Source organism: Electrona antarctica, assembly GCF_951216825.1.
Source record: "Electrona antarctica genome assembly, chromosome: 17".
NCBI classification, from domain to species: Eukaryota; Metazoa; Chordata; class Actinopteri; order Myctophiformes; family Myctophidae; genus Electrona; species Electrona antarctica.
In genome coordinates this window covers 21031905-21057956 of record NC_136798.1, presented here as the reverse complement: position 1 = coordinate 21057956, position 26052 = coordinate 21031905, and the positions used below count along the sequence as shown (strand labels likewise).

General features: G+C 42.5%; 1 protein-coding gene across 1 annotated transcript in view; it reads right to left on the bottom strand.

Moving 5' to 3' along the window:
* Positions 1 to 24561, bottom strand: part of igf2r (insulin-like growth factor 2 receptor) — a 54002-nt gene extending 29441 nt beyond the window's left edge. The window contains exons 1-16 of the mRNA XM_079527074.1: positions 24276 to 24561; positions 22933 to 23072; positions 11905 to 12026; positions 8117 to 8215; positions 7170 to 7302; positions 6958 to 7069; positions 6589 to 6697; positions 5433 to 5592; positions 4167 to 4362; positions 3716 to 3819; positions 3203 to 3367; positions 1824 to 1970; positions 1499 to 1651; positions 1178 to 1315; positions 790 to 946; positions 3 to 177 (exon numbers count right to left, since the gene is read on the bottom strand). Of these exons, the coding sequence (XP_079383200.1) occupies positions 3 to 177; positions 790 to 946; positions 1178 to 1315; positions 1499 to 1651; positions 1824 to 1970; positions 3203 to 3367; positions 3716 to 3819; positions 4167 to 4362; positions 5433 to 5592; positions 6589 to 6697; positions 6958 to 7069; positions 7170 to 7302; positions 8117 to 8215; positions 11905 to 12026; positions 22933 to 23072; positions 24276 to 24409 (2244 nt within the window). The 5' untranslated portion in view covers positions 24410 to 24561. The remainder of the gene's footprint in view (positions 1 to 2; positions 178 to 789; positions 947 to 1177; positions 1316 to 1498; positions 1652 to 1823; positions 1971 to 3202; positions 3368 to 3715; positions 3820 to 4166; positions 4363 to 5432; positions 5593 to 6588; positions 6698 to 6957; positions 7070 to 7169; positions 7303 to 8116; positions 8216 to 11904; positions 12027 to 22932; positions 23073 to 24275) is intronic.
* Positions 24562 to 26052: the final 1491 nt, after the last annotated feature.

Here is a 26052-nt window from a genome sequence, read left to right as displayed (position 1 = left end):
ACCTGGTACTGAGGCTGGCCGACCCCAGCATCTCTGTCACAGAGGAAGGTGATGAGTGTAGACCGCAGGGTGTGTCCCTCGTTGTTGTACTGGGAACCATTAGAGTAGGTCAACTGGATTACCTCGTCATAATAGGACAGATGGGAGCTAAACTCCCCCAAGCTCCACGACTTCAAGCTAAATGAGAGAAAAAGGCATGTCAATGACACATGAGTATTTCATTTAACCACTTACAATAAAAAGGAGGAGGACGCAGAGCTCGTAGCCATGCTGCAAATGAATATATTTAAAGGGTAAACCAACGTTTCAACAAGAATCGTTTTACTCAACCATTACTTAACCATATGGACGTCAGTGTCCCTATTCTGGGTCAAAAGAGTTGAAAACATTGGACGAAAATAGCCGCTATAAGCTCTAACACATTATTGCGAGCTTGTACTGTAGATTGACTATTTTAGCACTTAACCCCTAATTTTGGACATTTATTTGGAGGAAAAGCCCCTTGAGATGCATCATGTCGTTTTCGAGGGGGTCCTCTAACTGTTCCCAGAGCGCTGTGCTAATAGAGCTCACTGATCCGAATAGATGCGGAGGACGAATTTCACACATGTGTGACAAAAATACCTCAAAGAGACCAAAGTATTATTATTTGTTATTATATTGCGTTGTAAAGTGCTGCATTACGAATATAACCAAATGGATTTGTTATCCCAGAGTATGTTAATGTGTGGCTAGTAGCGGATTACGAGGTACATGACACATGGGTGCCGTGTCTTGGCTGCACCTCACCTCTTGTCCACCTGACAGGCGCCAGTCTTCTCGGGACAGGAGGCAGCGGGGGCGGTGACGGAGCCACACACATTGATGTAATAGTCATACACGTCACTAGACAGGTTGTAGTAGCCACCATTGGGCTTGGACAGAGGGGACAGGTCAAAGGTGAAGTCTGGAGTGGGGGAGAAACGCATTAAGACGAAATGAGACAGAGAGGAAGGCGAGAGAGTCAGTGGCAGCCTGTGTGTCCAATAATGTCAAGCACACAACTTAGAACCATGACAGCCTTGCATACAGCACATTCATGTACCTTAAGCGCTAAGACCAATCGACAAACTGGTGCTGTATTACTGTTGCTATGAGACATATACATTGATTTGGTGTGTGTGTGCGTGCGTCATACCGGACTGTGGGTCGTCCACCTTGCAGTCATCTCCCTCTGCTTTGGACAGCAGGCAGGCCACAGCGGTGTGCCACTCAAACTCGTACATGCAGCCGTCAGACGACATGCTGCGCATGATAGGAGCGCTTTCCAGGTCACCTGAGAGGACAGCAAGAATGGCCCAAAGACAGAGAACGCGAATACAATCACTGTGTGACGTCCAGCAGCAACACACAAACAGTCCCAGACATTATATAAATTCTATTTTCACAGATGCACATGGCATGGACTTTCTCATGGGATTTAGTGCAACACAAATTCCGTTTGATTTGAGACACTCACCTGGTTTGCACTTGAGCGTGATGATGGTTCTGATATTGGTGTTGCTCGTGCACTTGTCCCCGTCAGTGTAAACCAGCCTGATGTCACCTCCTGGCTCGCTTGTCGGCGCAGAGGACAGGAACAGTCCCAGACTTCTGGAAGTATTGTGCTCATCTGGAGTAACACAGGCACACAAGCAGCAGGAATACACACAAGACATCAGCAGGACACTAGGGATGTGCATGGCTAGTCGACTATGTATTTTAAATCCCACTGTTTCTTTTGTCCTTATATTGAAATCCCCCTGCATTTCCGTCCCTCTGTCTGTCTGTGCGTCTGTCCTCACCTACGACGCAAATGGCAGAGTCCTCTGGGCAGTGGGTGGCCGGTCCTCTCTGAATGACTCTGCGACACATGTTGAGGTAGAAGCGTCCCGTGTCTCTCTCCGGCGCACTGGCGTACACCGCCTCCCAGTTCTGGGCTGTTTCAGACTCTGAATGAGGAGGAGATATGGGTCAGTGGTTCCCAAACCTTTTAGCTCGAGACCCAAAAGAGAAACTTCTCCCCCGGCATTTTTAAGCCCACACCTCCAAATCTTTGACATCTATTTTGTCTTTTTACTTTTTACACTAGATAGCGCTCTTCGCTAACCTATGATTCACCATTCGAGTCCCATTGAAACCGTGCGTGTGTGTGGGGGGAGACGGGGGGAGACGGGGGGGGGGGGGGGGGGGGGAGTCAGGAGAGGAGCAGGAATAAAACAAGTTGATATTTACGGTTAACAGACAGAGACATAGATCAGTTGTTTTCAACCTTTTCTGGATCAGGACCCACTTGAAAATCTCTAAAGCGTTTGCAGTCCACCCACATCCACCCACAACAGCTATCTATCTACCAAAAGCGCTAGAAGATGCTGACGAGGTCGCGTTAGGATTTTTAACTGCCGGACAGAATGTCTGGTATGATTACAGTTTACATTTGTAATTCAAAACGGTCATATCATGCAGCCATGGATGACAGTAGTGAAACTTAATATGGTGCTGAATATTATGCATGCCCACATGCTTAACTGTGGGGCTCACAAGCATTGATGCTTTAAAAGTTTACATTCATATTACCGGTAAATTCAAATAATTGGAGAAATACATTTTCAGCAATATCTGCAGCAAATTCAGATCCTCGCTAATACTCACTATTATATGACTAGCATTTCTGTTTACCTAGTCTCAGTGTCTCAGTTGCAGTCTGTGGGTAGCTTGAAACTTTTTATTTTATTTTATTTATGCAACAACCATGGTTGATAGTTTAGCATGCCAATGTTTCAACAGAAAGGCTGTATTGTTGTTTTCATTAACTAGCTAGAAACAGGTTTTGAGGTTGTAGATCTGCTATTTACACCAACGGTTCACCTAAGGTTTGTCTATTATGACCAGTGTTGGGGTAATGGTGTTACAAGTAACGGTGTTACTTTTACTGTAACGGAATACTTTTGTTTTTTGCAATTTGACTACTCGGTTACTTAGTTACCTTTTCCAAAATAATGGCGTTACTTCATTACATTCAAGACCAATATTTCCCTGTTCTTTATGTTGCCACAAAGGAAAAGAAAAATCCATCCGACGCCATTTCCTGATAAATGATGGACCCTGCCATCTGCTTCTATTTTTGAATAGCCAATGCTAAAATGACACTGTTTTAAAGGGTTCAAGATCCATTGTGTCTCACCAGGGTATCGCGTGAGGGGCAGGAGGTCATAGTGCTTGGTGTTGTTGGAGACCCTACACAGCGGGTCCTCCGTCGCCTTCACACACGCATAGGCCGTCGGCCAGTTGAAATAGTACGTGCAGTCAGTTTCACCCACAAATGCAGGAGTGCCACGGCCACCGTTGGCTGAGGATGACACACACACACACACACACACACACACACACACACACACACACACACACACACACACACACACACACACACACACACACACACACACACACACACACACACACACACACACACACACACACACACACACACACACACACACACACACACACACAATTTATGCAACATGCACAACATTTTTAACCAGGGCGATGAGCTGATCTTGTACGTTTTGATTCCTTATGTGATTTAAGATTGATGAAACTGTTGAATTCCGGCTTGAAGATATTGCAGTCTTTATTTATGTCAGGCCTACAGTAGGTTCTGTACTCTTCCATAGGTTTTAAACTGGGGTCTCACCTGCGTTCTTGTCGCATTCAAAGTTAATGATGGTCATCCTCTGGAAGCCTGTGGAACACGTGCTGCCGTCTGGGTAGATGAGAGTCAGGTCTCCATCAGAATAGCTAGAGAGACAGACAGAGACATACTGTAGATCAGTCGTTTTCAACCTTTTATGGATCAGGACCCACTTGAAAATCTCGAAAGCGTTTGCATTCCACCCACATTCATTTTCAGAGCATGATTATTCCATTGATCAATCAATCGATTAAGTTCCAGTTGTTCAAGTTCCAGTTGGAACTAACGTAGTATACATTAAGTTAAGTAATGTATTGGTGTTACTTTTATTTGATATCATCATGAAAAAATGTTGTGTTTTGTCAATTATTTGGCAATACCCTCGCCCACAGGTTGAGATATAGATAGATAGATAAAGTAACGGCAGATAATTGGCTCGTTTCGCTCTCCTTACCGGAGTGTCTGGTTCTTATATCTGCCAGCGACCTTCTTGACATCTCCAGGGGGTTTCACCTGGCAGGCTGATACATAGTTATCATCTCCACAGATGGTTGAGCCAATTCCCCCACACACGTTCAGATAGAAGACGTAGTTGTTCTTCGGATCGCTGGACTTTGTCTCGGCATAGTAGGAAGGTTCAGACTCAGTGTCTGTGGCACACGCGCGCACACGCACACGCACACGCACACACACACACACACACACACACACACACACACACACACACACACACACACACACACACACACACACACACACACACACACAAAAGATTAGTCTAATAGTTCTACACTGGTCTGCTTCACTAATTGCAAAGAATTTAAAGCAAAAAGAATACATACATTGTTATTGAAAATATTTGAATTATTTTTTGATTTCATGTTTTTACCTCAATTAGGGATACCAGGGTTAATTGTGGTTAAGCATGATCAAACAATCGTATCGCTATAATTTGCTAATTCAGTTCGGTATTACCGTTACTATTATTTAATTATACTTTGTGATGATTAATAGTTGATTTTTTAATTATAATGTTCAAATTAATTGCAAAAAAGGACATGAATATGAATATTTGAGGCGTACGATGGCGCTAGCTTTACATGGCTTTGTTTGATGTGCTGAATCTGATACATGGAATGATTCATGTGTTGAGTCACAATGTGCACAGAGGGTGTCGGAGCACGTGATCTGACTGGAAAGAACAATGAGCTAGGGCAAGCCAGGAAGGTTACGGTCACTTAAGATTATTTATAAACTTACTTCCCTTTTATGGAGGCTAAAAATACGTCCTCATAACTTACACTCACATTAAGCTCCATATGACCAATATTTCTCTCTTTATTTTTTTACACACACTTTGCTACGTGGCAAGTCTTGCTAACATTCTTTGAGTCTTTGATAAAACATTGTTTTAGGCATAGCCAGAGTAGAGTAAGACAGAATTACGACAACTCCGTTCAATTCATGGGGCCAGGCTCTTCTACATAGACTTCTATTGAAAAGGGACAAACTGGAAGTTTACGGAATTTATTGGAGTCTATGGGCTCGCGCGAGTACATGAACCACGTGACCAGGCCGATTTCTGCCCCCTCAATGTCGTAACTCTGTCTTACTCTATGGCTCTGGGCATAGCAAATGTCTGACTGGACGCGTGCGTGCGTGCGTGCGTGCGTGCGTGCGTGCGTGCGTGCGTGCGTGCGTGCGTGCCATCATCACTCACATTTGAGTGTGAGTGGAGTGAGGTCTATGGAGACGTCATGCTGATCGCTGGTCAGTTTGCAGGTGTGACTCTCCAGGTAGTCTCTGTGACAGGCATACTCCGTCCCCCACGTCACCTCATAGCGACAGTTGGTGCTGGCTGTGACCTTAGGATCGGTCCCCTGGAGAGGAGAGGGGTATAAAATAATGAGTCTGTAGTGTGTTGTAAAAGGTTGGGGACCCAGACCTCAACCTTTGGGAAATTAGGTTATGGAAAATGATGACTGAACATTATGAACAAAATCACAGCATCAGGTACATACTGTACTGTACTGTACAGTAGTAGTATGGTTTGAAAGTGGTTAGTGGGATATGATGTGAATAGGCATAATGGTGAAATATGAACTCGTTCATGCTACATTGGCACTGAACCACTGAATGAAGTTTTAAATCAGAAGATTCAATTCAGACCCCAAATGGAGGTGGTAGAGCGGAGACAAACTATTCTATTTATAGCAACAATCCTTAACCTTTGACCGTGGGCGCAGAATGCTGAGATGTGAACTCTGGTCTCTTAACTGTGAATCAATTCACCCGAAGCCTCTCCTCTCCCCTAATCTCTCTTACTTCCTCTTTAACCTGCGTTATTTAGACGCCTGACTTCTATAACTAACATCAATTAATACAGAGACACAGTATTACCGCTTGTTGTTGAATTTTAAATGTAGGCATTTAGCAGACACTCTTAATCCAGAGCGATTTACAGTAAGCAAGGAAAACACAGGTAATACATCAACTGCATAGGAATAGTGTAAACAAAGAACCTATCCTCAGTCTAAATGGTATATTATCAAGAAAAAGATCTATAATCTGTGCATTGAGACTAAACAATCGTTTCATTAAGGCAGTTTAGAGAAAATGTGACATTTTGACTTAACATTTTTAGTCACATCGGACCCACTTCCATTTGGGAGAAAACAAAACCTTATTCTGAAGACAATCAAATTCGGGACCAATTCAATTCATTAACTTGTACTGTACGTGGACAAGGGCAGTGCTCCGAATGATGCATTATGATGGCCAATTAATATATGGAATATGTATTCATGTTCATGTTTTTTTTGTGCTGCTTGTTCTGTGTGTATGTGCGTGTGTGAGTGCATGCATGCATGTCTCACCTCCTGCCTACCCGAAGGGCAGATGAAGGTAACGGTGACACCAGGAGTGTGTCCATTACAGAAGTCTGGAACAGAAGATTCAGTACTGACCTCATACCTCAGCTGCAATCTGAGGAGAGGAGAGGAGAGGAGAGGAGAGGAGAGGAGAGGAGAGGAGAGGAGAGGAGAGAACTTTGATGAACTAGTGAGCAGTGCAATCCAGACTCCTACCCTTCCTCTACTTTCAGGCACATTTACGGACTGTTAAGCATCAGCCTTGATGGAGCACACTGCTACTATATGGACAGTATGTGTGTAGTACAAGGTTTAGCAGAGTACCTGTCATACTATATGGACAGTATGTGTGTAGTACAAGGTTTAGCAGAGTACCTGTCATTAGAAACCAGCTCTAGCTGGTGGGTGGGGGAGCCCATGCTGTAGGTACCCTGCTTGTTTTTGAGACATGCCGCCGATCCCTCGGGGCAGGAGGTGCCTGGTCGGTCTAGGAGGAGAGAGGAGGTGAGAGGGTGAACAACATTAAAGAATGAAGACTCTGGATCAATAAGATTTTGATGTCAATCCATCCATCCATATGTCCATACTGAGGCTGCGGCAGATGTTGATGTAAAAGTCCACTGAGTCATCAGAGTCGTCCACCAGGTATCCATCAGTCAGTTTGATCAGTGGGTTCAAGTCGTGTTTCTTTCCATCTGTGTCAAACACATAGCAGGGCACCTGGACACAGACAGAGGATACCAATGAAGAACCACTTGATTACATTTTTGACCAATTCCAAATCCTCTAAACTTACAATAGAGAAACTGTGATGTGACAATAAAGATGATTCAGATTATATACTGGACTGGAGTTGGCTCTGTACTTGGACTACTCTACACGACTAAACCAAAACTCTGTCTACACCAAATCTCTACAACCTTATGTGTCGCAACGCAATGCATATAGATCTGCTATTGTAGGGTAATGTTCCACCCAGAATATGGACACTGAGGTTCAAGTGGTTAACTTAAGCAGTACAGTGCATATACAGTGCGTATACCCTGTTGTACAACAAATAGCAAAAACAGCCAATCTGCAAGATCAAGCTTGTAGATCTGCTATTTTCGTTATGTGGCTTTGAAAATGATTTAAAATGTTAAAAGATCTTTACAAATGAGGGCCCATAGCTAAATCCAGTATACAATGTGTGGGTCAAACACATGAAAATGTTTGAGAACCAGTGCTGTATTGGACTGTACTGTGCACTGTCTCTCTGGATGGACTCATGTGACAGTCTAACGTCTAACGTGGAACACACACACACACACACACACACACACACACACACACACACACACACACACACACACACACACACACACACACACACACACACACACACACACACACACACACACACACACACACACACACACACACACACACACACACACACACACACACACACACACACACACACACACACACACACACACACACACACACACACACACACACACACACACACACTAAAAAAAAACACCTACAGTACCTCTTTGTGTGGTTTGAATTTGCCACTCCTGCAGGCCAAGTAGGTCCTCCACTCAAAGTAATGCACACACTGAGACACGGTGACAAACTCTGGGCTCCCCTGGGGAACAAAAACATTTTTACGTTTGCATCTCTGGATTCTTAGATACATAGATTAGTTAAATAGACTAGATACTGTATACTGTAGATACAGTAGAGTAGACAGACAGACAGACAGACACAGTATACTATAAATCATAATTGATCCAGAGGAGCATTCAGTTCAGCAGTAAAGATCAAACAAAGATACAGGTCGAGAACAGAATAAAGTAACACTGGTAAAAATACGATAACAAAATAATACAAAAGACAGTAAAAAGATGACTTAACATCTGATCTAGCCCTCATGCGCATGAGCTGATCAGGTATTCTATACCAGTAGGTAGAAATGTGGTATCGTGTGCAATGCATTATATCACTCTTAATCATCACAATCATGTTATTACTATTTTTGACAGAGAGAATAGTGCAGTTTAGGCAGTCTGTCTCACTTTCATTTCATCAACTGTCTGTTGTAGACTTCTATTTAGTGTGAAATGAAACCCCTTTTGAATGGCAGTTGACAGGAAACATACTGCAAGACTGTCGGACCAAAACACACAGAGCAACCCACTGGCAGGAAATAAATATCGTATCAGTGTCATGTCAAGATCTTGTTTCCAATGAGACATAATTTCAAAGCGTAGGCGTCAGGCCTACTTCATCATTTCAAACCCAGATATGAGGCATACCTCTCATGCACCACTGAATCATTGGGAGTTCATTACCGTGACTACCGTCACAACTTGTTGTTTCAGTTCTTCATTGCTCATACTTGCCTCACAATATGCAAACACTTATTTGAATTGTATATAGGGCATAAGCAAAAAGAATTGCATGGCTACAACCTTGTAGATCTGCTATTTTCCGTATTTTCAAATTATTCCAACAAATGCAGTGTTTGAGCTGTGCAGACCAGACAGACTCATTGGGCAGTATTATGTGTGTCTTAAGTACCAGGTCTTAACTTGGTAGACCTGGAGGCGTGATCAATGCCATTTGGCTATTCTGAGTGGCCAAACAGCATTGACCACACCTCCAGGTCTTAAGTTAAGTAATAAGACCTGGTACTTAAGACACGCATAATACTGCCCATTATCTCCATCAGGCAGAGATATTGCATTACGTGTTGTCTGTCTACAGCTAATCTCACACAAAGCGGTGTCATATTTGTTGTGCAGGGCACTAGCAGGCCAGTTTTTAATGGGTCAACAACAACTATATCATTTGTTAAATAAGCACAGGTCCCTCTAGGTAACAGAATACTCCTAGAATAATCCTGTGAGCAAAACTATCAAGTCCTGCCTTGATAGTTTTGCTATCTGTCCGGCCGGCTTATGGGACCTACACAAGGGGGCAGGCAGACTTTCCAACGTTGAAGCTCTGGGTCCTAGTGGTAGGAGGAGGGACTACAGGCGGACCCGTGGATTCATGACCGGGAAACCCCGTGCAGCTGGGCTTTAACGTTGAGCGCTCGGTTGCCCTACGTCACTCAGGACCTCAAAGTTGAGGTCCTGGGAGGGACTTCCGGCAGTCTTCCGGGTGCTTCAAAACGCCACTGAGCAACTTCCACTGACATGAATAGCTGGGGGGCGGAGCTTCGCGCCAGTTCAGTCTCTATTATATATATACTCTATGGACCTACACTACTGAAAAGCCATTGCAATGCTCCCAACATCCCATGAGCTTCTGGCTCATTGGATGTACCACTACTAGTCATTCGCAGGCAATATATAGTATAGTATGTATAGTTTACATAGATACTCCACTGTTACGTTCTTAGTCTACGCATGATTCATGATAACTACTTTTTATATATGTGATGTATGCCATGCTTTTGTTATTGCTTAATGTAAGTCGCTCTGGATTAAGAGCGTCTGCTAAATGCCTAAATTGTAAATTGTAAATTGTAAATTTGCCAGCACAAACCAAGGCTGCGGACTGAAATGTCAACTCGTCAATGTTACATTGTAGTTGATAATCCATAATAAATGCAAGACAATGGCATTAATCATCATACTTAGTACAAAGAACATTGAATGACAGAAATGACGTGCTGACATTGGACGTGGGAGTTTCACGCTCACGTTGCAGTCCATACAGTGTGGACAGTCTGCAGCCGGTTGCCTTGTCATCGTCCACTCCAGTCATGATATGGCTTTAATACCAGTTTCAACATGGTCTCGATCAATTTCCTACATTGGCGATTTGTGAAAGCAAAGTTTGTTGACAAATGCCATGGATTCCTTTTCAGGACACTAACCGGGATCTCAGATTACATATCAATGATTTTACCGTCCTATTTGCGAGAAATTGCCAGATACAATAATGCAAAGCTCTTTACATTTGTCAAGTCTGAAGATGCAGCAGCAGAAATAGCTTTTGACTACAATAGTGCATATCGATTTGAAACAGTTTCATGCTGCGCATGCTGTGAATGCTAGGTACACTACACACGCTGAGCTTGGCATGCCCAGACTGACATAAATGCTACATTGTACATCATGTTTGTCCTAGTGATGACAACATACCGTACTATTTTTAGCTGTCAAAATATTTGTATCTATACATACAATACAGCCTGCTAGTACCCGCTAGTACCATAATGATGCAATCAGTCCTTAATATAAACCTTCCCTGAACAGGCCCATGCATACTCATACGTGCACAGAACCCCAAGAATTGTAATCATCACAATCATCACATGCCACAGACAGACAGAAAGAGGGAGAGAGGAGGGGCAAGCCTCCTGACAGAGATTTGCGCTCTATAGAGAGCACTGAATTACAGTACATGTAGAGTGCACACTATGCACTATGGAGCAACTAACAATTTCAATACACATTTCCAAGTGCCCCATGCTTAGATAATCATGTCAGGGATCGATAGCCTATGAATCTATAGAGAAAGTATTACTGGATAAAGATTAATTAAGATGTAACCTCCCCTCATTGGAGACTGACGTAAAAATGATAGGCTTTTTCGTTACATCAACCAATTAACATTGCAGGTGAACAGTGTTAAATTCAACAGTCATCTGTCCTTCTGGTAATGTTTTCCACTGCCTTGTGGTTTCCTAGTTCTTTGAAGCTCTACTACAGAATCAGTATTTTCAAAGTCAAGCCATTCAAAACGGAAATGAACTTTAACTGAAGTTCATGTAAATTGAAAAGCATTGCTTAACGTGACGCTTGTTTTGAAGTTATTATTCTAGTTTTCATGACCACCAGCAACATTGGATATTAGATACATACATTAGATAAAGTTAACGTTAGTATCACACTGCGGCTTTGGACAGCTTAAGTGCTCAAGACGTCTCCACACGTCTTTATAATTACACCCGTAGAGGGCCCAGGACGTGTAGGGCCGTTGCTAGGCAGCACCTTGTGCAGCGCTCAGCGTCATGTTTCGCGCAGCCGTTCACTTCCTTGTTTACGGCCCGACAAAACTGTCTAGTGTCTATTCTCTCTATAATCTACGTCGGTGTCCATGGTTTTGATCAGAACAGCAATGTTCTGTCCTCATTTCTGACTTAACCAAGCATCTCGTTTGGAAATGGAATATTAACGCTTCTAAAGAGAGATCAGATGTGACAGCGTGAGGTAGTAATGGAAAATTATACCTCCCGGGGGGAAATGGAAGCTGGGGCTTTTCAGAGTAAAATTTACATGATGAGCAACTTCAACTTGTGCGCGTGGACCATTTTCTCACCAAGGTTTTTCCACACAGGAAGCTGACGCTGGTCTGTATGTTGTTGTTGCTGGTGGGACATTTGCTGGTGGTGTTGTAGTCCAACACGGAGCCAGTAGTAGGATTCCTCAGTGACAGGTCACCTGGACAGGTAAAGGACAGAACAGTAGTGGGTTTACGTTATGGACCAGTACGATTCCTCAGTGACAGGTCACCTGGACAGGTAAAGGACAGAACAGTAGTGGGTTTACGTTATGGACCAGTACGATTCCTCAGTGACAGGTCACCTGGACAGGTAAAGGACAGAACAGTAGTGGGTTTACGTTATGGACCAGTACGATTCCTCAGTGACAGGTCACCTGGACAGGTAAAGGACAGAACAGTAGTGGGTTTACGTTATGGACCAGTACGATTCCTCAGTGACAGGTCACCTGGACAGGTAAAGGACAGAACAGTAGTGGGTTTACGTTACGGACCAGTACGATTCCTCAGTGACAGGTCACCTGGACAGGTAAAGGACAGAACAGTAGTGGGTTTACGTTATGGACCAGTACGATTCCTCAGTGACAGGTCACCTGGACAGGTAAAGGACAGAACAGTAGTGGGTTTACGTTATGGACCAGTACGATTCCTCAGTGACAGGTCACCTGGACAGGTAAAGGACAGAACAGTAGTGGGTTTACGTTACGGACCAGTACGATTCCTCAGTGACAGGTCACCTGGACAGGTAAAGGACAGAACAGTAGTGGGTTTACGTTATGGACCAGTACGATTCCTCAGTGACAGGTCACCTGGACAGGTAAAGGACCGTCACAGAACAGTAGTGTTTACAACAGGCCAGTAGCATTGCTCAGTGACAGGTCACTGGTCATTTAAAGGGTCAAGGACAGCGTGTTTACAACAGGCCAGTAGCATTGCTCAGTGACAGGTCACTGGTCATTTAAAGGGTCAAGGACAGCGTGTTTACAACAGGCCAGTAGCATTGCTCAGTGACAGGTCACTGGTCATTTAAAGGGTCAAGGACAGCGTGTTTACAACAGGCCAGTAGCATTGCTCAGTGACAGGTCACTGGTCATTTAAAGGGTCAAGGACAGCGTGTTTACAACAGGCCAGTAGCATTGCTCAGTGACAGGTCACCTGGACAGGTAAAGGACCGTCACAGAACAGTAGTGTTTACAACAGGTCACTGGTCATTTAAAAGATCAAGGACAGCGTGTTTACAGTGGGCCAGGTAGACAGACCGTTTAACTCAGTGGTTCCCAAACACTTGTGGGTCAAAGACACATTTTTATGGGTTCCTTTATAAAATAAGCAAAAAAACGTTCCAAAAAAAGCGAAATATTTCTTGAATTAAAAAGAAATTCAACGCGCTGTGAGCTTATATATCTGCTATTTTTGAATAGCCAATACAAAAATCTAAAATGACACCGATGCTTTCCCGGTTTTAATGGGTTAAGCTCCATTTAGAAAAACAATCCAACATTTTCCTAAATGTTTTGAATTGTACAAGCTCACAGTGCATGACGCGTTGTGAGCTTGTAGAGAGGCTATTTCTGAAACATTTTGATGCCAGGGTTAAAGTGGTTAACAGTGTAGGTGGTTATCGTTCACTGGAAAGCACAGGTCAAACTCCAGCAGAGAACTGTACTGTACAGTATATACTGTATATGGCAGACCTGTGATAAAGAGTGAAACCACGGCAGCCATTCCAAGCGGATTTAACCCATTCAGGCCTGACGTCGAAATTTAAAAAAAAAAAGTTTTCTAAATCATGAAAATTTTCGGAAAGATTTGAGGCACATTTTAACGATTTTTCAAAAATAGCAGACCTACAAGTTCATAGCGCGCCACTCGGTGGCGCGCTATGAGCTTGTAGATCTGCTATTTTTCAATAGCTAAATTATAACAATGTTTAAAACACCAAAAGGGGTTCCCGCCCCAAAATGGGTTAATGGTTAATGTGGTTAAACGCTAACGTGACATGGATGCGTTCCAGGTCTAAATGGGTTAAAGACAAATGGGTGTCTCACAAACATACTGGTAGAAGACAGCTTGGTTTGGCCGCCTTTACACCTAGCATCAACATGCGTCCAGGGTGACTCAATCAGATTTCAGCACAACTCATGAATTCAGGTGTAAATGCAACCAGGACGCATTGAAAATCCAAAACGTTGAAACCTAAAAGGTGGTCAGAGTCACATTTGGTCTTATTATTAATAAAGTAAGTAAATGCAATCAATGTGTCTCCAATCTACATACAACTACATTTTGGAGACAGAAGTTCACCTCTAATAAAACTGTGACAGGGAGACTGGAACGTAATCGAAACCATCAGCGAATGCTTCTAATTATAATTTATTTTCAAATGACTCCGATGATATGTAAATTATGGAGAAGTGATTATAGCAAGCATTTTACCTGGGAGAGAGAGAACAGAGTTCTCAAGCTCACAGGCTGTGAGCTTGTAGATTGGCTGTTTCCTGTGAGCGACACCATCGTACAGAAAAGTATAACTCAGGTTTAAAGGTTGATGAGAGAAGACAATGATCGGCGCATCATGTAAGTCTGTTCTCAGCCATTTAGAAGCAAACGAAACAGGAAGATCAGTCACACGCAGCCCTTTCCCATTGCCTTCCCCTCTGACCTTACCATGTAGTCAAATGATGACAGCATATGTTTTGACTGGATGGGTCGCAGCCTGTCTACAGTAAGGTCAGGCTGTTACAGACTAGAGTTGAGGTCCCTTCGTTTGTGCGTGCGTGTGTGACTGGCAACATGGGGTCGGGAGAGGTCGGCCAGGTCAAAACATTATTCTGCCCGGCTGTCTACTGGCGTCCTATGTAGAGATAAACTTGGCCTGAGAATGATAGACCCTGCTGTGTGTGTGTGTGTGTGTGTGTGTGTGTGTGTGTTTTTTACAGCAATAGTGGCCATTAGTAATGAGACATAATGACACTGGGGAAATGGAGAGATTAGTAGAGGCTCAAATATGTCAGAGAGAGAGAGACAGACAGACGTAGTTGGAGACTGTCTCTCTGTAGTCCATAGCGCACACAGATAAATACAGTAAGCTTAGCTAGCTAGCTAAGACAGGTCCTGACTCCTGAACATGACTCATATTATACGTCATATACAGTACATACACACCATTTATTTATATATATATATATATATATATATATATATATATATACACACAGTTTGTGTTATATATCTGTATATACCTTAATTGTTAATTTTGTGTATGTGATCTCAGCAGCATCTCATTTTGTCTGCTAATTAGACTGTGTGTGGCCTTTGAATTGCAGCATGTCATGTTTACCCAAATGTTGAAGGTTTTTAAACTAACTTGATTGTTCAGTAGGAAGATTCCGAGGGAGACAGTGTAGGAGAGACAGACAGTAGGAAAGCTGAGATGGAGACAGTGTAGGAGAGACAGACAGTAGGAAAGCTGTGGGGGTGTAGAAGAGACACACAGTAAGAAAGGCTGAGATGGAGACAGTGTAGGAGAGACAGACAGTAGGAAAGCTGTGGGGGTGTAGAAGAGACACACAGTAAGAAAGGCTGAGATGGAGACAGTGTAGGAGAGACAGACAGTAGGAAAGCTGTGGGGGTGTAGAAGAGACACACAGTAAGAAAGGCTGAGATGGAGACAGTGTAGGAGAGACAGACAGTAGGAAAGCTGTGGGGGTGTAGAAGAGACACACAGTAAGAAAGGCTGAGATGGAGACAGTGCAGGAGGGACAGACTGCTGATCTGTTTTGTTTGTTTGTTTGTCCGTTCGTTCAGCCAGCATTGATGCATAAATGAAAAGTCTTTGAGGATAACACAATGCATTTATTGTGGTCCTCATTAATTGCATATGGTTCTGGAGAATGTCATTGTCCCCCAAGAGTGACAGTCAATCAAACCTCTCCCAACAGCAAAATGTCCCACTGAAATCAAACTGCCAAATGGAGTGTCTGGTGTAATGGTGATTAGGACCTGTCTCGCAAACGCACACGCACAGTCGCACACGCACACACACTAGGGCTGCAACTAACAATTATTTTCATAATCGATTCATCGCCCGATTATTTAAACGATTAATCGGATTATGGCACTTATTTAGCTATCACCTTAAAAATATATTTTAGGTTATTTTAGACATGTTATAACTAACAAAAAATATAATTAATTCAAATTTTCATTTGATTAGCAGCTGATTAGGCTGCTATTCAAATAAAAGACAAACTACATTTTAATTAATTAAAGCAACTCATGGTGTCTTTAGGCTTATTCTGACTGCATACATTCGATTAAAGAATAGCTACACATGTGTCAGTCTAAAAGGAACAGTAATCTTCTGAACTCAAATATGTCATTTAAAAATAAATATTCAAGCCATATGTTGTTCTTGATACTATAGTCATTATGTGTTGTTTTGCTTTGCAGTCGCTACTGTGCAACTATCATCAGATTGTAAGGGAAGAGAGGCTCACTCCTCTTTAGTTTAGTTACACTTAACACTGGAAAAACTGGTTAAGTGGGAAATAACCTATGATAAATTGCAAACAACGATTAGTTGCCGATTCGATTAATCGATTACTAAATTAGTTTACTACTAATTGAATAATCGATTCGATTAATCGTTGCCACACACACACACACACACACACACACACACACACACACACACACACACACACACACACACACACACACACACACACACACACACACACACACACACACACACACACACACACACACACACACACACACACACACACACACACACACACACACACACACACACACAGTGAAATGTTCCCCTGGCCGAGTACTGATAAGCAACAACACACTCACTAAACTAATAGGTCTACTGCGAGAGTGTGCGTGCGTGCGTGCGTGCGTGCGTGCGTGCGTGCGTCAACACTGCAGGTTCTCCTATCTCTAGTGGGCCATAAAGGAATGTTTTTCAGCAGTACTCTGTGACCTACTAACCAACACCAATTATGCAACAGTATGAAGCTTAGCCCCAGACAGACCCTGATACACGGCCTACAGTACCATCCACATGATGTACAGATCAGATCAGGGACACAAGTGGCTCGCCTCAATCAACTGCAAAGTAGGCTGAAAAATGCATTGTGAATGTTTATGAAAGAGGAAGAGAAGAGAGTGGGAAGGGTGTGTGTGTGTGTGTGTGTGTGTGTGTGTGTGTGTGTGTGTGTGTGTGTGTGTGTGTGTACTGTGTATGCATGCTTTTGGTAGGGAAACTGGAGCATTTTCAATTTCTCCATTTATCAGTTTCTTGGTGTGCTCCTCGTCATGGCGGTGTCATGTGATAGGTCGGCTGCTCTACCATACCTCTGACCCCATCCACCCTCTTTCATCACACTGAACTATTTGTTTGTTCTCTGGTTTGCATCCTTCTTGGCTGCATTCCCTTCTTCCTCCAACCAACATTCTCTGGGCAAGCTTGTATTTTAAAAAACCCTTCCTTGTTTCTTCTTTTGATATACAGTGTTATTAACAGTATGTAGCCCAGGCCTAACTGTCTGACTGCTACCCAGATTTGGTGTTGATTATCATGCCCTGCCTGTATCCCAGAAGCCTAATATCTCCCTTGGCCAGAGGGATTCTTCCCTTAGCATAAGTGGTACCGTTATGTTTAGTTTCCCATGCAGGAGAGCAGGGGTTGATGGTGGTCACCGTCACCGGGACCAAATACAACATCTAACTAGAAAAAGTGCCCTTCTGGGCACAGGTCTCCACCAGGAGGATAGGAGTGTGTGTGATGTTTGGCTAAATGTTTAGGAGTAATATAAATGTGTTTTTTGTTTGTTTTTCTTGTAACAATTTTCTTCATTTTGTTGAGGAAATGCAGAGCCAGATCACTCATAGCATCTCTGAGGATAGAATTCTGGATGAGCAGGACATGTGCAGCATTTTGTACAAAACGGGCTACTCCTGAAAACTTTGGAAGGCAATCTTAGCTAATCAGTGTAGAATCTGAGAAATCCAACAGGCTTTGCAGAAATCGGCCTCATGGTGGCGCTATAACCGGCAGATGTGGAGGGATGCAGGGAAAATGTTTTTCCATGGCCTCTAGGGAGTGCACATACATAAGTTGTCGATGCAGTTATAGGTAAAAACAGGATTTGGCCTGTTATAGCGCCACCGTGAGGCTGATTTGGGGAAAAAATTGTGGCATGTCGTCCTCGGCCTAGTGGAAATGTGCGTGTATAATTTCATGGAAATTGGACACTGTGTTTGTGATTTGTGGCATTTTGTTCGAAACGGACCAATCATGTGAGCTTTGGAAGCCAATCTTAGCCAATCAGGATGGAAGATGGGAAATTGTGCAGATCTGTGTTGATCACATGACTATGGAGATAGTGTATACCGAATTGTGTGATGTATGGATAAAATGTGTACGAGTCATCTACAGAAATGTGTTTTGCCTAAATCGGCCTCATGGTGGCGCTATAACCGGCCGTTGAGGAATATTTGGGGCATAGGTTCGTCGTTGGCATCCAGGGAGTGTGTGTGCAAAGTTTGGCATGGATCGGGCCAACGGTGCCGTAGATTAGCTGATAACGGACGGACGGAAGGACACACACACACACGGACGGAGTGCAAAACATACTCTCTCCCCATGCCTTCGGCCTGGTGGAGACAATATATTTTGTCCCATAACCTCATCTATCATTCTAGAGTAGACTCTTTAGAGCACTTTATGGCCCATTTGTGGGGGTCCCAAGTCACTGGATGAGGAACACGTTTTCAAATCGATGAACTGGATTTCCTGAATGACCATTATTAACAGAGAGGTGGAAAGCAAGCGTTGGTTGAATGGCTTTTGCTTAGTGAATACTAATCAAGTCCCTACAATGTTGCACATACGTCCTCTACATTTACACATCCTAACTGTTAAGGAGCAGTGGTGGTGGTGGTGTTGTTAAAATTAATTGTTGTTAATTAGCATAACAATCATTGGGTGTTTACATGCCATTTGTTAATGTGTTGTATGTGGATTTATACAAAGACCATTTAATTGTCATATGTCAATTGTTTATACATGTAAAGAATGCATCTGTAAAAACACAATAAACAAAGTGGTGGAAAAAGCAATCATTGCTATAGTGTTTGTTCACTATCGGCCTCCCCATCTGTCCAGCTCTTTAAAACAAAAAATAAACAAATGTTCAGACAAAGATTTCATCCAATCAGGAGAGAGAACTCATGCAAAATACAGAATAAACAAGTGGAATTTGAAGAGAACCAACACAAAAACGAGTAGACAACTAAATTGTAACTGGAATACTATAAAACTAAAGCTGATAAATGATCTCTCTCTTGGTTGGATGAAACTAGTTATTTTTCTCCTTCCTGCCTCGAGCCCTGTGGCCTGTGATTGCACATGATTGGATCAGTGAGCAGCCTTGTCGCATAATTAGCACCAAGCCAGAGGAATAAAATATGTGTGGGTGGCAGGATAAGGTGGTTGGCTCGGTTTGAGTATAGCAGACTCTCTCTCTCTCACTTCATTCACTTCGTTGTACGTCAAATAGCGGAATGTAAGCCTACAGTATGCCCAGAATAAGGATGCTAGTGTTCTTCATTTTGTACTACATTAATTATTTTACCTGTCTATCTACAGTAAGTAATACAGTATGATGGTTTTGGTGTCTCACTGCTATTCCACAATAGTTACAGTACTTTGTAGCTACTTTTTTAATGATTGACCTTACATTTTCTATGGTAATTGTCTTGAAAGTGCACTTGGATGTCTATCCATCCATGTTGAAAATGTAATCAGAATTCTTGTCTTCTTTGAAAAAGGCACGTTTCATCTCAGAGTACTCAAATTAAATCTGAATAGAAAGGAAACACCTGGCATTCCAACCCCATGGTGTTTCCCAAAAGCTCCAAGCTGAAGTTTGAGCAACAAAGAGTTTTAAGAAAACAGACAAATAAAACCAATGAAGTAAACTTGTGGCGTTCCAGTGTCAGTCTTGTTCCATGCCATTCCCCAGACACCATGGTGTGAGGGAGCTAGCACCAGTAGCCCTGGTCCAGTGCTTACAGCGAGTCTCTCTCTGACACCCTGTGGAAGTCCCTTCCGCAGCCCTCTGGTCACATTCTCACTCCCGTGCGCGGGTTTTCAAATACCAGCGAATAAACAAAACGACGTAACTACTCACCGAAACAAAGCCTGCTAGACCTTGGTAAAAGTCTATTCTCGTAGCTGGGAAGCGTCTCGGGTCCCCAGCTTCTCTAAAATGCACTATTTTAATCATTAAATAAAATAAATCCAACCAGATCGGCGCAGGCAAAACCCGGAAATGCCGTAGTAGAAGAAATGACTCTGCCCGGTAAATTCAGGGTACATTGCGTTATTAAAATGGCACAAAGTGCATTTTAGAGAGAAGCTGGGGACCTGAGACGCTTCCCAGCTACGAGAATAGACTTTTACCAAGGTCTAGCAGGCTTTGTTTCGGTGAGTAGTTACGTCGTTTTGTTTATTTGCTGGTATTTGAAAACCCGCGCACGGGAGTGAGAATGTGACCAGAGGGCTGCGGAAGGGACTTCCACAGGGCGTCAGAGAGAGACTCGCTGTAAGCACTGGACTTAGGGCTATAGCACCAGCAGCTTAGGTTTTAGGTCTCCCAGACCAGATTTCTGACACACTGCTGATATGAGTCGGATGACTCTACATGCTCTCTGGCTGAGTGTGTCCTAACATCGAATGGTCACTGGTGGAAAGACAAGTAGCTGTAGTATTGTTCTGAAATAACTCTGACAGACTGACTGACAGATACCCTCCAGCTTTGAGAGGCCATGGGCAAAGAATTGACACAATGTCCTCAAGTCTGTGCTTCTCAAGTCTCAACTGCTTTTGCGCATGGACATGAAGGTATTTATCACTAAATACGTAAAATAGCATTCAATATTTTAGTTAAATATTTGAACTATTAACCCTAGAACATCTTGCTTGAAATAGCCACTCTAGTATATCCTAAAAAATTTGAATCGCTCAGTGTGGAGTGTTTAAGCACCTTTATACTTCATTAAAAGTGCCCCCCATGTCTGTACTTGATGCCCTCCTTTTTTCCCCTGCTAGTCCTTTACACAAAATCTCTTTGCCGAATATAGCTACAGTACAGTATCTATATAAGCCTGCAACATGACGTGATGCGCTGTGAGCTTGTAGATTATAGTAAATCTGCTATTTTCACCTAATGCTAATTTTACCTGTTTGTCCTGTTGCTCGAAATATTATTATATGATCCTACATGGTCCTATATGGTCCTACTCTACTGTACTGACAGTAAATAACATATTTGATGGTACCACAACTTCTCCGTCAGAAATGCTGATTCTGAGAACAGAGTGTGAAATCCCTGTGTCTAACTCCCCAAGGCTGCCTCAGAGAAGCTTCCGTAAAAACACCAGGAAAGCATTCATTACAACGTTACACAGGCAGGCAGCTGGCCTAATAGGACAGAGCTGATTTCAGTTAGCACTGACCTCATCACAATATATATTTAAAGAATATGGGTGTCTAATTTTCAAGCATTCCTCTGTGTTTTACGGTAGTGGATGCTTGCTTGCTGTTGGCAGCCCCCACAGCAGACCAAGCCATTGCAAACGCTAAGTATCAATTTGTGACAATGTGATTAGCCACAGACCAGAACTTCAGTTTACCCACAGCACTAAAGACTCTCTCTTAACAATACCTCACATTCACTTGGACTAAAAGTAATAGCAGTTATTTATCATTCATTATAGTTATCATTATTTAGAAACACAATGTGAACAATTATAGCTGGCCACATTCTCTCTGAAATGAAAGACACATTTAATCTTAATAGCAAAAGCTAGTGTATGAGTATACTAGCTTTTGCTTTTGCTTTTAATTGTCCTCTTATAATGTGTGTTTCTTTGTTGTTGGTATTTCATTGTTTTGTGTAAAGCGGCATGTTTTGAACTACCTTCTTGTTGAAAGGTGCTATACAACCAAACTTATCTTTCCTTACAAAGACATGGCTGATGGACCCTTCTGGCCTGGCTTCAGCTGCACCATCAGCACAGAGATGAGATCTGCAGATACTAAACCTAATACAGTACTGATAAAGGGCTGACAGCTTCCCTTATGTCTGCGTGAGGCTCCTGTGATGTCAGTAGGTACTAGGGTCGGCTGGGTTTCGCCGCCCTCTGATTGAAGGAAGCTCTTGAAGGAAGGGGAAACGGCAATCTTTTACAGTTTCACTTAATACCTTATAGACACATTTGAAGTCTTTCAGGCTGCTTAAAGTATTGAAATGGAAATTAAACCTACTATGACCACAGACGTTCATACAATGTCAATTCAACTCAGCCGGGATATTAGTCATAACGTCCACAAGATCAAACGCAACATAAGATGAGAGTCATTATGAATGTTGAATAGAGTGGGAGTGGGAGGTGTAGTGTGTGTGTGTGTGTGTGTGTGTGTGTGTGTGTGCGTGCTAGGCAATAAATCAAATTCTCGAATAGATTGATTTTAATTAACAAGATGGAAGTTCAGCTGCTGTCTCTTTGGGGAGACAATGTGAATTTTGTATTGAGAACCTATTATGCTATGCTGTGCTTGTGTATAAAATGTATTGTTTACCCCGGCAATGAGTGACAAAAACAATAAGTTGAAGAAAAGAAATATAAGATCAATATCAAGATCATGCAATATTCTATTTTCCTTGTACTGTAAGTAAAATAATTCACCAAAAGCATTGTCTCTCCATCTCTCTGTTGCCTCTCTTTTAACCTCTGTTATTAACATAAATATGATTTAAATAAAGATGGAGGTGAGTTGTAGGATTACTTAGTTAAGAGAATGTGACACTCACAACACAACATGGAGAGTTGTTGAATATAAACATGTGGTCATTCATTGTTTTGCTAATATTTAAATACTTCCATTGCTAATATTTCCCAGCTCTGTAGGTATGTCAAGTCATTTTGTGTTGTTCCACTCATTTCAGTGGTTCTGTAATTCAAGTCTTGTCCCACTGTACTCACCGACAGACTGCTGCTGCTGTGTGGCGAGGTTGCGGGCACAGACAGCAGTGCCAGGTCCACAGGTTGTGTCTGGCGACGACTCACACAGCTTCAGGGTGTACCTGACCCCGTTGTCCCGGTCTATGGCTTCCCATTTATAACTGCAACATGAGAGCACCACAGTCATCTCCAATTAGAATCAAAGCATGTTTTGTTTCAGTCAGCAAAATGCACAGAGTGAGTCTCGCTGCTTGTTAATTCAAAGCAGTAATAAAATAGTTACTCAATGTTGGAAGCCTTTTTGAGGGGCGCTAGCCCCTTCTATATACATCTTTTCGTCCCCACACGTGTCACATTTGCCATTGACAATGAAAGGAATTTACGTCATGTCTGAACAAATCAGCGTATTTGTGGCAACAAACATTAAATGCCATTGACAATGAAAGGAGAATTTACGTCATATGTGGACGAGCAAATCGGCTATTTTGTCCTAACACAAACATTAAATGCAATTGACAATGAATGGAGAATTTACATCATATGTGTCTGAGCAAATCGGCTTTTCTAAACACAGTGCAACTGTTTTAATTCATCTCGGAGCATATATATATATATATATAAATATCACATAAATTCAGTTGTCATCTTACATGATCATGATGAAAAGATGATTTTTTTAAACATTGTATCATGGTTAAAAGATAATAACATAAGTTGACAAATTAATTCATGAAGAAGTATCATTAACTTTTTATTGGATGATGTACGACATGAGTGCCCCTCACATCACACAGGTGTGATTTTTTAACCTTTACAACCCTTGTGGGAAGTGTTGGGTAATATCTATAATCCAAGAAAAAGGATATGGACAGGTCTGGAAGAAACAAATCATTGCCCATTTATTTTTGAAGAATATGTGTACTGTTAACTTTGCCAACTGTTGCCTGTAAATCACTAGTATTTGCTTCCATATATCTACCTCATATGCTTGCTATCAAAAGCTCTGAGAGGTACACAACACACCAGTCAAGGTTATCTACTTGTCTGCCTTTTGCATAGCTGGTCCTGCCAGTTAACAGTTTACAGTAGCTTACTCTCCTCTGTCTATTCCAACCACTTTACAATTTAAACACAGGGCAAGCAGAGTAGTGCAGGTTCTGTCTCTACGCCAGAGAAAGAGTCAACAACAGGAGCAAGGGAAGGGAGGGGGAGACTGGGAGACTGAATGGAAACAGTACAATGCAGCTATAATATAAACATTAACAGCAATATGGATCATAATGCAGCAGTAATGTTGCCATTTCCGGCCTTCGCTCTTTGTTCGTGTCATAAACGGATCTTTCCTCTCTGTCTGGGTGTATTACCTGCACAGATCATGGTACCACAAGCTGTCATCCGAACCATCTGCACCGGACGGTACCAGCAGCAGCACCACCACCAGTAACCATAGATCCATTTTTAGCGATGCGCAGCGGTTTGACTTCCAAAGAAATCCCATGTTTTTTTTTTAATGTTGTCTTTTTTTAAATCTCAATCTTGTTTACAGCGTTGAGGTGTACGAAGAAGGCGCCGTTTGCGACATGATACAGCAAACTGGTCCCGGGTTGCGAGCTATGCTAGCAGGAACTGACCCAATCACATGACAGACTCGCAGCATGACAACGAGACGTCACGTGTGCTTATTCAGAGCTCTGACTCATCGGTTCATTATGAACAGGTATTACTGTTAGCAGGACCCAGAGTAAGACAGCCAGGCGAGAGCCCTGTTACCCTGTATGCAGATTCAAACTTCTGAAAAAGAACATATTAATATGACATAGACAGGGTAAAAAGGCCTACAGTGAGTTAGCCTATATTTGTCTGCACTGACACACACAATATTAATTACATGATTATGTGCCATTCTACTGCCTACTCATATTTTGGTTGACATCTGATAAACATATTTTTTCGTATGTCCAGCTTTGAGGGTCTGTCTGTGTAAACACAAACCTTCAACAAGTACGTGTAAACACAAACATTGAAGACCCCCTATATCTCCATATATGGAGCTGACCTGTTCAGACTTTATCCGCCAGTGGCCGTGGGTGGTGCTGTTTTACAAGTTATTTTGAAGATTGTACTAGGCTACCTTGTTTTAAGACAGGTGTTTGACATTGTGTAATCAGCTCGCTGCTGAGCCTGCTCAAGGTGTGCTAGATTGTAATTAGCAGGGCAGCACACTAGTTTTCGCAGTTCAGTTGTGTGTGAAGTCAGACAGACAAAGCATCGTCTGTGAGTATCTTTTGCATCTTCATGATTATGTATGTCATAATAATAATTATTTATGTTACATTTGAAATCCAACTGATGTTTTGTTGTATTTGTAGCTACTTGTTACAGTTTTACTCTGGGACTTAAGTAAGAGTTGTTACACCTGATACTTTTGTCCGGAGTTATCTTTCTGCCTAACTGTGCCTCAAAGCAGCGAGGGCAGAACAATCAGTGATGTTCTGACATCTGCATAGACTCTAGAAATGCACTCTGTCGAGGTGCCAACTTGCACGTTGTACATGGCCTACTTGTGCGCATAGCAGAGCGCAAGCACTGCCAACCTCTACGAACTCACAATCAGCCCCTCTATAAAATATTATACATACCTACCTTGAAGCAAGGTACGTCACCGTCAACAGACAAAAAGGGACCTTGTTTCTTACCGACATACATACATACGTTACCTTTTACCCACCCAACATTGAAACATATCTTTATTACATCAACATCAACAGCCAATTATAACCACGCATACCATGCATACCACTTTTGATCCAACCGACCACAGTACGTGCGCGCTCTGCTTGGCAAGTAATAACTGGGTGGGGCATGCATTTCCAACTTGCATCGTTCCAAGTAGGCCAGTCCCAATGGCGCAGGCACGGCTCTAGTAATTATAATGCACTCTTCTGGGTGGACAGGAAGCTCCCGTCTTTCTCCACTATACACATCATTGGTCAGATGATCACACAGTATGACATCACTGGTCAGATGATCACACAGGATGAGTTCCAGATGGGTAATGTGTCCCAGAGTACCTGGAAGTTCGGGTTGCTCAGTTGTTTATTATTGTTATTTATTATTACATCTATTAGTTCTCATGAGGCC